Below are 17,310 nucleotides of genomic sequence, written 5' to 3'. Positions count from 1 at the left end.
TTCAGAATCTAACATAAAGTAAAATCCACATAATCTTTTAGTTATAATTTTCAATGGCATTACAGAATTTAATCTAAATTGAACTACTACTTTTTAGGTAAGTGAGGGTATTAAAAAATCACTATAGTGTAAAATTAGTTTACTCCCTTGTGCCTTTTGCAGATTCTTTCCTGCTTTTGTCTCGTTTTTCCTTTGGTCATGTGGAAAAACGAGTCTTCAAACTGTCTAATAAATGAGCAACATTTTTGGATTTGTGTGGATATATGTTTGTACACATACATATATGCATATATTTCAGTGTGTATTTTATATATACATAAGTAAGAATGAAATTTTTTGGTTTTTTTCTTTTTTGAAAAGAAGTTGAAGAAGACAAAGCTGCTTTAAGCCATGCATATGCCACTCCATTTGGTAGGTGTTTTTATGAGGTTTTGGCCGCATAAAACCAGGCAAAATACAGAAGAGAAGACAGTGAGACAGAATAAAAGAGAAGAGAAGTCAAAAGGAAAAGGGACACACACACACACACACACACACACACATATAAAGGATGCCAAAGGGTGACACACCCTCAGAAGAAAACCACAAAACGTAGCTTTGTTTTTTTGTTCTACTCAGTTTTTGCTCAGTTTTTTTTTTTTTTATTCTGGGGAAAAAAAGAAAATTATCGAGCAGCAGCTGCTCGGGCTTTTCTGTAAATATTTTTGCATAAAATATCAATTTCATATGCAAAAATGCGCCATGCAAATATGACTTTAAACTTAATGAAATTGAAATTGTAAAACAAGAATAAAATGGAAAAGCAGCAACAGCAGCAACTGCACGAGGAGCAGAAGCAAAGTTTTGTTTAATAAGTTTTTCCTTGTATTTGACTCCATATGACTATGACATTCATTTGTCTTCCTCATCCTTGTCCTCCATCTTCTGTTTTGTTGGCCATATCCTGCGGCTGCTTTTTGCATAACTTTCCAAAGGACAACGGCACTTGTGATTTATTTGCCACTGCCGCTGGCTACTAATTTATATTGTATGAAAATTTCCACTCCCCTCGGATGCCGTCAAGTTAGTTGTAAACTTATCTACACATTAATTTCATCAGCCACACCCAGAAAAATGAAAATGAAGACCAACAAAACAACAACGAGAACGAAAAAACAAAAAAAAAAAAAGGTCTTCTCTGTGGATCTCATCTTGAAAGAGTAATTGAAATCATTTAAAGGTGACATTAAGCCGCCGCCGGATACAAAGACAAGAAAAGGTTCACCACGGCCAACAAACATTTTCTGGCAATTTTAAAAGCAGATTTACTTGTTGATTTGCCTGCCACGTTCCACAGAATGTGGCATCATGATGAACAGTGGGTGGCTCTCCCAAAAAGTTGAGGGCGCGAGGGATGAGCGGGTAATTCAATTATGCGCGTATAAAGTGAGCCTGAAATGAGTTTCGACATTGACTGGGGACACAATTACTAGGCGGAAAAGTGGGTTGGGGAATGAAAAGTGGAAAGGGATCATCCCAGAATGACGAGCTCTGCTTATCCTAGGGAATTGTTTTTCATGTAATTTTCGGTCAAATGTTTTTCGCTACGCATCGTTTCATGTTGATGCTTTAACCCTTCTGTGTGTCCGCTAATTGTAATCAAATAGGTTTTTCATGTCTGTTGTGAAAATTTTGTGGCGGCAAAATTCGTTTGAAATTTGAATTTCCATTCGAAATATATACATATGTATGTGGAATATTTAGCAATTGTAGCAGCTGCTGTGGGTTCTGCAACCATACACACACACACGCAAACACACACATACAGAAGAGAACAGATAAATATACACATCTCAGTTGCCTTTAGCATTCCGTTTTGACAATGCGTTGACTGTTTGCTATAGGGGGATAAGCGCATAAAACTGTGTCATGGCTTTGACAACCAGAAAAACCAAAAACCGAACAAAAAAAGATATCCCAAATGAAAATACATTCAACCAAAAAACAAAATATGCATTTTAGCTGGAATCTGTAATGTGATATACACTTTGCAAAAAATAGAAAACTCACATGAAATGGAAAACTCATTGCATGTTGGCATACGATTCAGTCTAAAGTGCTTATTGTGACTGCTTTTTATGGATTGCAATCAATAAATTAAATGACCTTTGTCCTTACTCATGAAAAACCAACCAAAAAATCTCAAGTGATAAATGGAAAAGAATTGAAATATTACCAAAAAGGTTCCAAAATCGGAATGTTTTTCAATAAGTTTCCATGAGGTTTTCGTAAAGTTGTCCCAAACTAATTCTATTAGCTAAAAGTAAATGTAAATTAACGTATTTTGTTCTCATATATTTTTCTGAAGAACTAAATTTAAATGAATTTTCAATAACTTTAACGATTTGTCTTTTTTCAACTCCAACTAAACCTCTAATTGAGCAACCACAAAAGCAATAAACTATTAAGTATAATCAATAATTAAGTATTTAATCTTAGACCGTAAAAAACTATTATTTATTTGTCTTTACTAACATAAATTATCCGCTTTTAATGAACTTCGAAATTAAAACGCAGTCATTTCAATATTATTTAAATAAAAGTCATTATCTGTTTACGATCTCGAGTTTGCTTATTCAAATTATTTTATTAATTGCTGATGATAAAAGACAGTAATTTCGAGGCAAGTTAACCAAACCAGACACAAAACTCTTGAAAATGTTTGTAATAGAACAAAAATTTCAAACAATTGTCATCCCTTAGAGCCTAAGATTTCCCTTATAAACTCAATACTTTTGCAACTAAAGTTCAAGTTCACATTTTGAATTCAAGTTTAATTTGTATCACCCTACAATGAATATTCGCCTATTCTGTAGAGAAAGGGCGTGGTCTTTATGGTATTTATTTTTTGACTTCCAAATTAAATACTTACTAGAAAGTTGATAAGGCAAGTACTTTATTATAGTTGTAGTTAAGAAAAAGATTTCAAAAACACATTTTAAATTATAGTTCTTTAACTTAAACTTGTTTTAAATGATAAAATATTGAAATTGGATTGACCGAAAATGATTAAGAAAACGTAAGTAATACAGAAAATTGTAAAAATATTAAGAAAATTACATTTTGTATTAATGAAATCGCTCACTAATGACTTTAAGTACTTTGAAATCTAAAAACAAAATATTGTTTCAGTTTCATTGAGATTTGATTCTGTTAAACTGGAAACTCGTATACTCCAATGACTATTGGAGTACCTTTTGAATACAAATACAAAGACTCGACTTATAAAATTCAATAACTCTATGTAATAACTGATATATGTCTTTTGTTTTTAGTCTAATTATTAATTATTTAAAACGTAAATAAAGATTTAACAGCTTATATAAATTATAATAATTGATTTTATTCATTTGAAAAAAAAAACTTAACTGGCACAAAAGAATAAAATTGTAATTTCATGAATATTTCTATTCTCATTTCCTGGTATTTTGATTCAATTCAATTACAATTAATTGTCGATTCAATAAAGAAAACTATGAAAATTTGCATTTGCCAATTTCCAATGAATTTCATTTCTGTGTACATAGAACAATGTCAATTAAAATGCCATCAAAAGCGGTTTTAACTACGTTTTTGAATAAATGCATTGACTCTACCAAATATAAATATACAATATACTTTGTATACTCTAGATATTATTCCCTCACTTGACTATTCGATATAGATATTCCTATGTAAATTCTATGGCATACCATGTCAATAGGCCAGCAGGTAAAAGTGGTTTTTAAATAATAACAAAATGTATAATTAAACTACCAAATTGTTGCATATGAAATGGGAATTATTTTTTGGTAAGCGCCCCCATAAACCAAACAAAACGCCCCAGGGGAGAGGAGAGAAGAGTGATTCGTTCAGTTTTGTATTGTGACATTTATTTGTTGATTTTCAAAGTGTTTTTTTTTCTGCATCAAAGTTGTATAAGTATTTACGATTGACACCCACAATTATTCGTATTTCTATGCCCAACTGTTGTATTGAGAATATTGTGTGTGTGTGTGGGAAATTGGAAATCCAATCAAAACATATCAACCACGCCCCAAGCTCTACGTTCATTCCTCTACTTGTATCTACATATTGTATATGTATATACCCTGCAAGTAAGTAAAAGTGTATATTCTTTGTATAGGACTAGACTTGGTAGGTATAGAAAGATGGAATGATCAGTTTGTTTAAGGCAGATTAGATTTGTCTTCAATTTTATTCCCATTTCTACCTTGTCATCTTGAGTCAAATTTCAAGAATATCCTAGAGAAAGCGTGACAAATTAAAGTGACAGAAACCTTTTCTATGTGCCACACCCAATTTAGATAAACTCTTCCTAATATTAGCATATTTTAGGGTATTTTTTAAGTCGACTTTTATAATGTGACCGCTTGGCTGTAACCATATCACGTTTCGCTGTTAACGGCCATAATAAATATTTCAAACACACAATTTCATGGGCGGCAAACGTCCACTTAACCCGGCTAAAACGACCCCAAATCAATGGTGGCCAGAATGGTATAAAAACTGGCAGCTAAACTCCCATGGTCAATTCATTCGCTTGTCCGTTTGCCTGCTCCTTCGTTTGGTCCTTCATTTGATTCCTTCAAATGGATAAGAATTATTTTTTAGTGCAAAAGCGAGCTTTGCAAATCATTGGTTTTAAACTAAAAGATTCGCAATTGGTAGTGGAACATCCTTTATGGCTGGCCTTGTTATTATTTTCCTTGATCTCACACAATTGGCCAATGGTTGTCTATGGACTGCAGGATTTAAGTGATTTAACACGCCTAACTGACAATTTGGCTGTGGTCTGGCAGGTCAGGTTAAACAAATTGGGTGAGAAAAACGTTACAATGTCAATGGGTTTTATATTTCAGGGCTCTCTGTCGACATTTAAGACCATAATGTTTGTGCTAAAGAGACGAGAAATTGGTTCCATTATTCAACATCTGCATAAACTGAATGAAGAGAAGTCCACAGTGCCATCAAAGCTGGCAAGAATTCAGTCCGAGAATGAACTGGACAATTATGTATCTACTGCATTTCGTAATGCTGCCTATGGTACGCTTTTGGCTTCCATATTAGCACCCCTTGGTCTTGGCTGGCTGGACACTCTACAGGGAAGTAGTTTTCGTGTCCGTACACCCATGGACTTCAATTTCTGGCTAGACGACACACAACCCGAATACTATTGGCCCATCTATTTTTGGGGTATTTATGGCATAGCTGCTGCCGCCTGGACCACCATTGCCGTTGATACACTCTTCTCTTGGCTCATACACAATGTGGTTGTGCAATTTCAATTGCTAAAATTGATGTTAAACCAGGGTGAGACATCGACAACGCATTGGCATTTGGTTAAGTGCATTCAACAGCATCGTCTGGCCTTGGAGTTGGCCAAGCAACTGAGTGAAATCTATGCAGAAATTGTGTTTGTCCAGTATATGCTGAGCTATTTGCAACTCTGTACATTGGCTTATCGCTTCAGTCTTGGCGGTTGGAATGCCCAAGTGCCTTTTCGTGCCTGCTTTCTTATGACAGTTCTCGTATATCTTATCTCGTATTGCTATGGCGGTGAATATTTGAAACAGGAAAGTTCCTCAGTGGCCATGTGCATCTACGAAAGCTTTGATTGGCCAAATGTAAAGCCGGGCACACGTCGTCTATTACTCATGATGATGCGTCGTAGTCAGCAGGCATCGAAAATATTTGGCTATATGTTTGATATTGATTTTCCTCTATTCCTTTGGGTCATACGCACGGCTGGGTCATTTCTAGCCATGCTGAAGACATTGGAGCGTTAAATAAACATAAGTATGATGTAAATATGCTTTACAAATTTATAGAAAAAGTAAGTTAAGGAGACCTACATATGTCATAACTTTTTTATCTCTAATGCTAATCTCTTGCTATAGGTTCGAATTGATCACATAAATCATTTAAGTCATCAAGTCGTCTAATAATCATATCAATCCTATTCAATATATGTCGCATGAGTAAGTGGACTCCTTTTTCTCACACTTAGCTTGTTTCGTTTATTATTGAGAGACCTTTGTGGAAACTTTAGCAAATTGTTGTGAAATTTCACAGAAAACTTGCACAAGTCTCTGTTCTGGAAACTTTTTTGAAACTTGGCAACAAAACAGGCCATGAAAAGGCTTTTGCATATTCTATGCCAAAATTTTGGCAATGGTTCTAGCCTAATCTAGTTGGCCAAGTAAGAATTAAAGGTCACGATTAACCAAAAGTTTTGTTTTAAATAGTTGCCATTTCGTCTAATACTACCTGCTGTGGGTGCCTGCCAACAAAAACAAACAACTAATTGTCCGTTGCGGTGGCTAATTGTTGCTTACGGCTTATTTGTTTGGTAGGTAATAGAAATTATGCGTTAATTTGTTGGAAATTGCAAGAATTTTATGCTCAAAGTTATTTGCATTTAGTCTCATTTGTTTTACTTAATATGCTCCAACACCCATCACATGGTAATCGTTTCCTACCCTTCTTGCCCCGCAACGGGAACTCCAATCGCCTAAGCATACATATCTCTGAGCTTGCATAGAAAACAAGTGAGAGGAAGAGAGATAGCGAGATATATATGGAAATTCATGAGCAAAAAACGTAGTCATGCATGTGGCAGGATCAAGTTGGAATTTTTGTAAATGGAAAATATGCAAGAACAACATGTACAATAAGTAGAAGAGAAATAACGACCCAAACTATGTGAAACCAGGTTCCAGATGAGTCGAGCCACCGCCTCAGCCATTAGCCTGGGGCAGAGAGCAAGTAACAACAGCGCCAGAACAGAAGCATCACAGCTCCTAGATCCAGGTGAGCAGCTTCTCCAGCTGCCAGCCTTTTCGTTATGGCATTTTGTCTGGAATGTGCCCTGTGTGTTACTTCAACTACACTTTGCCGAGTCGCTCGTTCGACTTAGCTCAGTTCAGCTCAGTTGGCCTGGCAGTTGCCAGCTCTTGAGTTCTTCTTTCAGTTCCGTTCCATTCCGTTTAGTTTGGATCAAGAATGTTATGTGTTGCGGAATGTTTAGCAAACTGAGATTCATATACAATGAGAAATAAATGTGTGTATTCCTTAAAAAGATGAAAGAATTTTATGATTAAATTTAGCCAAAAACAGAACACAGAAACAAATAACAATATTCCAAGAAAATTGTGACAGATTTTCAAAAAAAGGTGTGGTCCTGTCCGTTTTCTGTTTTGTTTTGTTGCCTTGTCTAAGGACTTGACTTCACATAAGCCAAGTGAATACAAATTACATTGTAGATTTTTGTCAGCATAATTAATTTTTTTTCTTGTTTTTGCTTGATTTATTTTGCTCCCTGGGCAGCAAAAATTCTAAAAATAATAAATGCGTAAGTGATTAATAATAGCAAATGAATGAAATGAAATGAACAAAACGCAAACGAAGGAAAGAAAGCAAAACAGTAAAAACAACACAGGACACGCCCCATTACACACCTGCAACATGATAATATTGAACAAATTGTGTAAAAGTTTCACCAACAGAAATACACAGAAAGAAAAAAAAAACCAGGAAAATCAGTGTCGAAGAGGGGGGTGGGGAACCAAAAAATATATAGTGGCGGAAAAAAGCATTTGATATGTTTAAAAAGGAAAAAAAGATAAGTAAAAGTAAAAACCAAACCAGAAGGAGAGCTATTTTTTCGCCTTTTTTTTCAACATTATTTTATTTTGCTTTTTACTTTTTTGCTGCGCTTCGTTGAGCACATAATAATTCCATCATCAACAGCGGAAGGAACAGGACACGGAAAAGCATCAGCAGAGCACTGACCGACGGCAAAAATTTCCACAGTTGGATTTTTTTTTTTTTTACTTCTTAGTTAACGCTGTTTAGACAAAACCTTGGGGCCATATAAGTTACCAGTATGCTTCATCGTTTAACCACTAAAGATGATGAAAATTGAATGAAAATCAAATTCAGCCGGATGGCAAACACGACAACCTGAGACCTGATGCCCAAGCCCACAAATGTATGCTATGGAAAAAAGGAAATTTTTTTGTTTTTAACCTAATGGCCCAGGCATATGTTTTGCTTGACAGCCAAATAGGCCGTCTAAAAAGGGGGCTAGGAGAGGTTTGACATGGAGGGGGTGGTGTGGGGATTTTAGCTCAAACTTTTCTAATTAAAATTTGTACATATATATTTCTCTCTGTATGTGTGTGTGTGTGAGTGTTTTTGTGATGGCTGGCAAAGCCAACGAGCTGTGAGCGAGTTTTAATAGAAAATTACATTAATTAATTTTTAAAATATGCATAAAATATATATATATATATATGTATATACTTAAATTTCTATATCTATATATATATAGAGAAATATTTCCTATGCATAAATTAGCACACACACACACATAAACACATACATAAAGCAAACAAAATGAAACGTGACGGGTTAAAAGAAAAACTAAAATTCTATGCTGTCGCCTTTTTTATACCCTATAATCCAAAAGTGAAAGAGCATATTAGGCATGGGATATAAAACATATTCAGAGTCTAGGCTAAAGGATCTTATTATCCTCTGGCTTGATCTTTAACAGATATATAGTATGTTCTAGAAGAGCCTAGAAAAACTTTAAAATATGTTTGTCTTAAGCTTTTATTTCATTAAGTAACTAAGAAGTTTTTCACTCTCCTACATTAGAAATAAATAAACAGTTAATTGTATTTGTTGCCAGAAGGCTTAAAATTCGTTGCTTACAAATTTACAACAATAGACTTTTATTGCTGCTCAAATCTTGCCCCATTTGGCCAGAAGGAACAATTTCAGACAGCTTAATGAAATTCAATTATGGTTTCTTCCTTGCCACTCTTAGCCATGGCCAATTGCACTTGAAAAACAAATATTATTCTTAATTTAATACCAAACATTTTAATAAGTAAATCGAATTCCATGAAAATCGCTTAACAACCTAAAAAAGATGTAACATATTTTTCCCATTTTAAGGGGTATCCTTTTAACGGTTTTCCAAATGAACCAAATATTTTGTTGTCCCTTCTTTTATTTTTTTCGTTGGCTGTTGTTATTTTGGTGCGTTTTTGGTAGCTAATTAAAAACTTGTTTATATTGTTAAATGCCTTTTTAATTGGCACTTACAAAGCTACTATTTTGGCTCCTTTACGAGTAACTTCCGCTAGCACCTAATTTAAATTGACTTGGCTAAGTGAAAGAGAGACAACGATGCAAGAGAAAAATTGTGTGTGATAGAATGCGAGAGGGAGCTAGAGAGATGCTGGAGACCAAAAAATCAAGTTGACTTGGCAGACAACCAAATAGCTTTGTTTGCCTCAAATTGGGCAAGTTTATTTTTTGGTATTTTTCACCCACAAACACACACACAAACGCACACTACGGAGTTTAATGGCTCTGGGGAATTGCGAGGTGGAGGCAATAGTTAGCCTGATTTATTTTAAGAATTTCAATGAATGGTGACCCAATTGAAGTAAATGAAATGAAATGCAAATTGACTAAATGCAAATGCCATAATGAAAGAAAAGAGAAAAAAAAAACGAACAAAAACAACTCAATTGAGATGAGTATTTTGCATAAAATATTAGTTGACATTTTCCCATTATTTTAATCCATAAGCTCACGCACACACTCAAATAGAAATACAAATGCACACACAAACAATGTGCACACATACATACATACATACATATGCATTGCATTTTCCGGCCGCAGCTTTTAGCCCCGCCACTCAACACTTAGAGAGAAATTGCAATTAATTTATGCATAATTAAATAATAATTTATTAGTTAACTGCCGCAAACTAATTTATAGCAATTAAATATTAGCCACTATCAATGTTTATACTCTTTACTAACGATGTAGAAATGAGTTAAACTATCTCTAGAGAATGAATTGAATCATTAAGTTTCAATTTGTTTTAGCCCAGCTTAATAGGACAACTTTAAAAGTAGGAAATAACTTCTTAAAACGAAACTTAGGCTAGGTCTTATATAGCCTAATTTGAAGTATATATTGAAGAAAATTTGATTTGTTTGATCTGTTTAAAGTTGGAGTTCATTAAGTTAGAAGTGTTCTTTATTTGAAAACCCTCTTTAATAAGCAACGAATTGCTTGGATTAGTATTCAATGGCCCTCTCAGTCTTTCCAAATCGTTTTCAATCACAATTTATATAGATTTTAAAGAGTTTTCTCGATTTAGTACTTCAAATTATTATCAATACCTCAAATAAAAGAATATTAATGCCCTATTAATGTGTAAAGCATTGTATATAAACTAGAAAGGGTATTTAAAAGATGTCAAACTTAAATAATAGATCTTTGTAATGAGATCTTTCTGTTAGGTTTAAGACTAAATTTCTTTTGACAATGTTTCAAGGATATATATATGCCACGCCCTTATAGTGAAAAACCTCTTCAACTCGCATAGTTATTCAGCCAATATCAAATTGGCTTAAAATTTAACAGAAATTGCAATTTAAATTCACATGTTGAATGATAACTAAGAAGTTTGGGTTAAGATATCGATCTTTTTGATTTTGCTAAAAACTTTTCATTTTAAAAAATGAATCTGTTCCAAAATACTTTAAAAACCCACTTTAGAAATTATCTTTAGAACAATATTTTATTGAATTCAAAACCAATTCCTTGACTTTTCATACTTTCCCTCAGGTAATTAACCACATTTCCATAAATAATGCCCACCCATTTATTATAGGGTATCAGAACAAGTCTTGAACCCAAAGATTAAATAATTATTGAATCAATTTCAAGGCTGAAAAAACCAAAAAAAAAAATAATTGAATTGTAGTTAACGATACGAAAACCAATATTAAATGCTTGACTCGCAAAAATTTGCATTTTCCTTAACGCATTTTCTCTCTTTACCATGAATAAAAATTGAATTAAATCGTGTGCGAGAAATTTTTGTTTTTTTGGTTGGTGAAAAAGAACGAAGAAGAAGAAGAAGAAGAAAAAAAATGTAGAATGTAAGTGAAAAGAAGAGCAAAATGATTGAATGAATTGTGGAAAATTGTGAACATTTTATCATTGTCATCATTCAAATGGTGGGTGAAGGGAAAGGAAAGAGAGGGGGCAAAAAGTGTCGTTTTGGTAGCTTGATGATTTGATGACAAGAAGAAAGAGTGTAAAGAGAGGTAAAAATGTTTTTCAGTGTAATATGGCAAAAATTTGCCTTTTCTGTTTTTTTTTGGTATTTGGTGTGGATTTTTTTTTTTAAATTTTTTTGTGTGTTGTTTTTGTACATTACAATTTTCGGTTCCATGATGATGGTTGCTGCTGCTGTTGCTATTGACTTGGGCTTTTTCGTTGATTTCATTTGACTCCTGGCTCCTGGTCCTGATTCTCGCTTCCTGGCCGATTGGGTCACTTCTTTCTGCCTGTTTTGCTGCTTTCTTCTCTCTCTTTCGCCTCTGTTGAATTTATTTGTTAATTCTTTTTTGGCGTTTTAATTCGATAGCGCAATTTGTGGTTTTCTCTCAGCGTTTTAATTATTTCATTTTTGTTCGAATTTTCTTTTTATCTTTTTATTTTCTTTTTAATTGAATTGAAACGGCTTTATATTTTTCATTTGCTTAACTTCCATTTCACTTGAATCGAAACCGTAATATTGTTATTTTTTGTTGCTTGTTGGGTTGGTTTTCTTTTTAATATTAAATTTAATATATTTTATTTATGTTTTATTTTTTGTTTGGTTTTTTTTTCTTCGATTATATATTTTAAAAAATTTTGTTATCTTCTGGTTTGGTGTTTTTTTTTTCTTTTGTTCAATGTTGTTCTTGGGTTTTGTTTTTTTACTTAATTTTCCTTTTTTGTTTTTTCAATATTATGTACTAATAAAATGCATAAAAGTCAGTCCGTCGTTTCACAAATTTGAGAGCAACAAAATAAAGGTAGGCTGCAAATTGTTAATAACTAATTAAAGTACTCTAACTCTAATGTCTAACAATAAGTAGAGGAAAAATAAACGGACTAGGACTAGGACTAGAATATTGGACCCTTTACACGCACACACAGCCACACACAGAGACACATCTGTGGCCTGGCAGCAGCAACTGGCAAATGAATTGCAGTCTTTCTGCAGGATATAACCAGAAGGGGGGAACAAAAAGGCAGCAAGGATGAAGGGTGCACAACAAGTGCATAAAGACCGCACCCACTAGTTTTAGCGGTGGTGGTAATGGTGATGGTGATGTTGAGGGGCTGGTGGTGGAGATGGGGGTAGTGGTAGTGCTGCTGCTGCTGCCACGCCTACACTCACGACAATTTCAATGTCCATTTTACTTTGCTGCACACACACTCTCTCGCAAACACACGCTCACACACGCTTCTAGCTGACCATTTGTTTAGCTTATTTTCTTCTTTTATTTTCGAATATTTGCTTATTTTATTTTTTTGAATTTTTGTAGTTTGGTTTTTGTTTTTGGGTTGTTGTTGGATTCTGTCTTGCGTTATCTCGTAGTACGTTTCACACAATTGTAAGTCCAAGTCAGCGCTCGGCGCTCAGAGGAAAAGACAACTTGATCACAGCATGGAATATGTTCAACTGACCGATTCGCCAGACACATTGGCTTTATCACACACAGCCTCTCGGTGGCAGTGCTGGCTCTGCTCGGTTAGCTCATTGTCCTCGCGTCGTTTCCGTTCGTTTCGGGTTCGGCTCTCCTTTCGTTTCAGTTGAGGTCGTTTTGTTCGTCGTTCGGCTGGTCGGTTGTTCGTTTGGTTGGTTCATTCGTTTGGGCAATGTTTTTCTCACTCGAAACCGTTGATTATGCTCGCTGGCCCTTCTACCCATGACCCGCCCCATGTGAGGCGGGAGGCAGGATAAAAGCAACATGTTGGAACTCAGCATCCTTGGGAGTTGTCTCTCTCACATTGAGTTATCTCAAGGTTTTCTATGCTTTTGTCACGTGTTGCTTTCACTCACTCAACATTTGAGTGAAAGCTTCTGTCGGTATCAGCTTTGGGCGTGTTGATGATGACGAAGTAAACGTTGCTGCTTCTTCTTCTGATGATGATGACAATGATGAAGATGATGATGATGATGATGATGGTGTTGGTAGGAACTGAACTTCCTCTATAGTTAAAAGCGGAAATTATGTATGATGATATGTATATTACTTTTCCCATCGCCTTTAACAAAAGGCTTGTTGCTCTCTTTTTTTCTTTGCCCCAGCCTCAGTCTTCAGTCTTGGTCTCACAGTCCCACAGTCTCAGTTTGTGTCTGTAACTTTTCATCAGCATTTGGTAATTGAAGGACTGTGTGTATGTTTATTTTGCATATGCTACAACCTTCCATCATCATTCTTCTTCAGCTCCTGCAGCGCACACTTTTGCCACCTCCACTTTCTATCTGGCTCTTTCTGACTGATTCCACAAAACACTAGTTACTGATAACTATAGCCATCTTTTCCTTCTTTCCTTTTCTTCTTTTTTCCAACGTTTTTCCGAATATTCTCACAGGTGCATTCACACATGAGTGCCTTCTATTTCGAAAAACTAGAACGTTTAGACTAAAAGGCAGAGGGGTAACGGAACCAAAGAGGAAGGCAATGGTGAGTGCAAACAGAGTGTGGCAGAAAAAAAGAGCACAAAGATTGGGCCGAGTTTTGGACAGACTTGAGCCGTCATAATGCAATTATGAAAATGCTTGCAGGCAAAAACTCATTTTTCGCTTCATAATAAGCATTTGCAATTTACAAAATGAAGTACCAAAACCTTGCCACGCCCTCATAGCTGCTTATATATCAACTTAGAGGGAAGTTCAGTTGAGCCTTTATTTCCAAAAGAATGGATCCCTATCTCAATGCCCCATGTATGCAACTTTATCTTCCCATTATTAATAAAGTTTCTCATCCCCTAAACTTTAGCTATGAAAAAAGAAAAAAACACAAAAACAAAATAAATTAAACCAGAAGAGTTGCTAAATGTCCTGAATAAATAATAGAACAGAAATTATTTAAAGCTTTTTTTTGCCAGCTCTTGCGAATGAATATTTTAAGCTGAATGCATTTTGTTGACCATTTAGTTTGGCTTAGCCCAAGTTGCAGCAAGAAATTGCCAAATTGAAATGAAAGAAATCGGTTCACTGACTTGGCCAAAAATGTACAACTCCAACAAGTTCGAAATTTCAGTTCAAAATGGCAGCTTAAAATCGGCTTATCAACAACAAACTATGACTAAGCTGACTGCTGTTCAATTGATAGGAAAAGTTAAGCTATAATTGAAAAGTTTGACTAACCAGACACTATCTTCATAGTGTGGAGTAGTTAGAAACACATATATATCCATATATAAGGATTGTCACACGATAAGTAGGCAAAGTATGACTTGAACGAAATTTGTTGTTAAGTCCTCACAATAGGTGAAACTAGTGCTTGTGTATGTAGTCTGCTAATACTTTATGTTTAATGAGTTTCATAATAATTAAGGGTGACTTTAATAATTTGCTGATTAGAATCTCTGTAAAGGTCTTTGACAAGCAGCGAAATGTACAATCGTGTGTAGTACCTCCTTCTGCCGCCTCTTTTTAGCCTTCTTTTGACACCTAGTTTGCTTAATGAACTAAGCTTTTTGCCTTAATGAATCCTCAATAGCTCTGCTCATAATGATATCCTCAGAAGTAAACTAAAAGCTGTCGTATGAAAGAAATGTCATAAGGCGACTTATCAACGTTTCTTCTGCGTCTTTAGATTTGATTTTCCATTTTAAATTCATCGGAATTAATGTTTGTGATATTATGGTACTATATAGACAGGGTTTTTCATTTAACTTTCGATTGCAGTACGTGAATATTGACGTAGCTTTATTTGAGAGCTCTAGAAGAAACTTTGTTTAAACTCAGACCCTACTTATTCTCCAATACATGAAGTTTGATTAATTGAATTCACACAAGGTTCATATAAATAAGGTTTTCAATACAAAAACTAAACTATCTGGAGAATGCATTCAAATGCTACTTTCACTTAACACCCAAGAGTTTTAGTACATTCAAACCATTTTAAAAGCAATGGTTTAATTTTAAGATTTAGATTACGAACCAATCTAAACAATCAAATATATAGTTGAATTGTTTTAAAATGTCAAACATGAGTTCTTTTTAATGGCAAAAACTCTCACAACTTAGCAACTTTTGATAATTTAAAGAAACAGAAGAATATACTTTAATTTGACGTCTTTATTTTTGATTGTAATTTCCAACTAGTTAAGTTAGTCCTAAGCGAAGTCTGCTTGTGAGAAAACTTGTTAGTTCTCAGTCCACAAAGCTTTAAATTTTCGTTCGATTGAGCTAAATATTTCAATCATGGTTTAAACACACATCTTAATCATTCATTCATTTCATTTTTAATCAATTCGTTTATAGCTATTTAGTTCGCCTACTAAATCATCACTCGCATTGATTAAATCAATTTGAGTTTTCACTCACATTCATTCAATTCCAACTGGCAATGAAAATGTCATGTATCATTTTGAATGCATTCACGTAACCACTAACAGAAATTAGATGAAATTGAATTATAACAAGCTGTGACTATGGAACGAAATTTCAATATTTTTGCGCTTGCTTAAAATTTATATATATGTATTTTTCTGTCACAAATAACAAATAATGATGAATTTCAATTAACCATATTTGTATGTACATACAGAAGAAGACGTTTAGTTTTGTCCATTCTGTCCATTGTTATTGTTGTTATTACCATCATTTTGGCCATTTTGTGGTGGGGTTGGTGGTTGACCTTGTGGATGATTCCCAGCAGATTGCTGCCTTAGGAAACCAGAGGCAGCAGCCCCATTGCGACCAAATTGCGGCACCTGTGCGTCGTTGGCCTACAAAATCAATTTTGTCTACAATAATAACAATTTGTAATTGATTAAAACCCAAAATGAAAATCTCACCGAAGCTGTGGCAACAGCCAAAACCAGAAGAAAGAAGCCAAATATAGCGAAATATTTCATTTTGTTGCCGGCGGAAAGCGAAAAGCAAAACCAAACTAAACTAGAATGCCAAATGAATTGGGTTTATATAGCAGAATAACAACAATATTTAATTCCAAGAGATGCTTATCGATATATCAATTTGTACAAATTACAATAAAGCATGTGATGCATGGATGTGAAAAACTACCGCAAATAAATGCAACAATTTTGTAATTAAAACGAAGTTGCTTTACTTTGGCTATTGTTATTTATAATTCCTGCATGAAATTGGCATGTTTGCGACCAATTAAACTTTATCATAATTAGTTAAGTGTGAAAAAAATACGCATTGCGAATAACTTTTTTAATTTACCTCTGATTGATGGTCTATGATGAGTGGATAATGGAATATTTGATCAACACATCATCAAATTAACAATATTCTTATGACAAATATAAGAACTATAATGGATTACCTGACCCTTACCTTTGATAGATAGCGGCTTAAAAGGGCTGCTTGGCATGTTCCTAAGATCTTTTCAAAATATAAAGTCCCTTTCTTGAGTATTTCAAATAGTAAACACTTTTAAATGTAAGTTTCTTGGTGTATTCCTTTCCTCTTATCAATCAATTATCCAATTGACTTGAAATATAAACTCAGTAAGAAAAAGTGTCCATCCATTGTATTAAGAAGAATATCTTGACTAAATTCTTTGGAAAGTTAGTTTGATTACGTAGCTTTTTCTTGGCGTAATGAAGAAAATTCGTTAAGAAAATATGTAATTATCTAGACCTTCAAGAGTTTTCTTTTAGTTTTTACCTTCTCATATAATTTTTAGTGGTTTTTTTACACATTTTGTTAGCGTTTTGATGGCTTACAATGATAAAAACTTATGACTGGCAGCGGATGTTTAATTTTTCGCCTACTTTTGTTTATAGTATTTTAATTGTTAACTTACTTCTTATAATAAACTAAATTGTTTTCGATTGTTGAATTCAATTGTTTCTGCAATTTTAAGTTTTTGGCTATGAAATTTTGTAAGGACTTCCATTTAAATGTGGTTCTTCTTGGCAGAAAGAAAGCAAATTTCTGCAACCTCTTAAGTCAGAGTGGTGCATCAAATACATCTAAATTTTCAGCCTTTTTGTTATTACTATAAGTACTTCAGATTGATATTGCTGCTTTTAGTGTTCTTTTGACCTGCAAAGAACTTTCAACGACTTCTGACCTCACCTAAATAGGTAAATGATAAGTTTATATAACTATTACAGTTATAATGGTTAAACTTTAGTGGACTTTTAACTTTCTTTGACACTCAGTAGAGCGCTCATTGAACTAGC

The 17,310-nt window shown here is 34.2% G+C and overlaps 3 protein-coding genes and 1 long non-coding RNA gene across 12 annotated transcripts in view; 1 reads left to right on the top strand and 3 right to left on the bottom strand.

Annotated features, from left to right (window-relative positions):
* The window catches only part of LOC137576260 (uncharacterized), a 57,623-nt gene extending 46,202 nt beyond the window's left edge, over window positions 1–11,421 (bottom strand). The window contains 1 exon segment of the mRNA XM_068289265.1: window positions 11,300–11,421. The gene's annotated coding sequence lies outside the window, so the exon portion shown is untranslated.
* Window positions 1–17,310, bottom strand: part of LOC137576261 (uncharacterized) — a 103,499-nt gene that overhangs the window by 48,535 nt on the left and 37,654 nt on the right. Inside the window, exons 1-2 of one of the 9 annotated variants that reach the window (XR_011032280.1) lie at window positions 12,389–12,521; window positions 11,300–11,947 (exon numbers count right to left, since the gene is read on the bottom strand). The exons of the other annotated variants lie outside the window; for them this stretch is intronic. The gene's annotated coding sequence lies outside the window, so the exon portion shown is untranslated. Of the gene's footprint in view, window positions 1–11,299; window positions 11,948–12,388; window positions 12,522–17,310 lie in introns of those variants that run through there. 9 annotated transcript variants of the gene reach the window in all.
* On the top strand, window positions 4,632–5,828 carry Or45a (Odorant receptor 45a). Its single transcript, XM_068289555.1, has 2 exons — window positions 4,632–4,841; window positions 4,902–5,828. The coding sequence occupies exons 1-2, from the start codon at window positions 4,632–4,634 to the stop codon at window positions 5,826–5,828; spliced, it is 1,137 nt and encodes a 378-aa protein (XP_068145656.1).
* On the bottom strand, window positions 15,602–16,055 carry LOC137577659 (uncharacterized). Its single transcript, XR_011032444.1, has 2 exons — window positions 15,949–16,055; window positions 15,602–15,879 (listed from the first exon to the last, which is right to left on the bottom strand). It is a non-coding gene; the product is annotated as an uncharacterized lncRNA (long non-coding RNA).

The sequence above is a fragment of the Drosophila tropicalis genome, unplaced genomic scaffold (genome assembly GCF_018151085.1).
Source record: "Drosophila tropicalis isolate 14030-0801.00 unplaced genomic scaffold, ASM1815108v1 contig_593, whole genome shotgun sequence".
NCBI classification, from domain to species: Eukaryota; Metazoa; Arthropoda; class Insecta; order Diptera; family Drosophilidae; genus Drosophila; species Drosophila tropicalis.
Note: the sequence above shows the minus strand (reverse complement) of the source record. Positions and strands in the feature narration are given on the sequence as shown.

Bases quoted from the DNA above. Each gene is read 5' to 3' on its own strand.
- Or45a (XM_068289555.1), top strand. From the start codon at position 4,632: ATGGATAAGAATTATTTTTTAGTGCAAAAGCGAGCTTTGCAAATCATT. The intron at 4,842-4,901 runs GTCAGGTTAAAC...TTTATATTTCAG, and splicing joins ATTTGGCTGTGGTCTGGCAG to GGCTCTCTGTCGACATTTAA.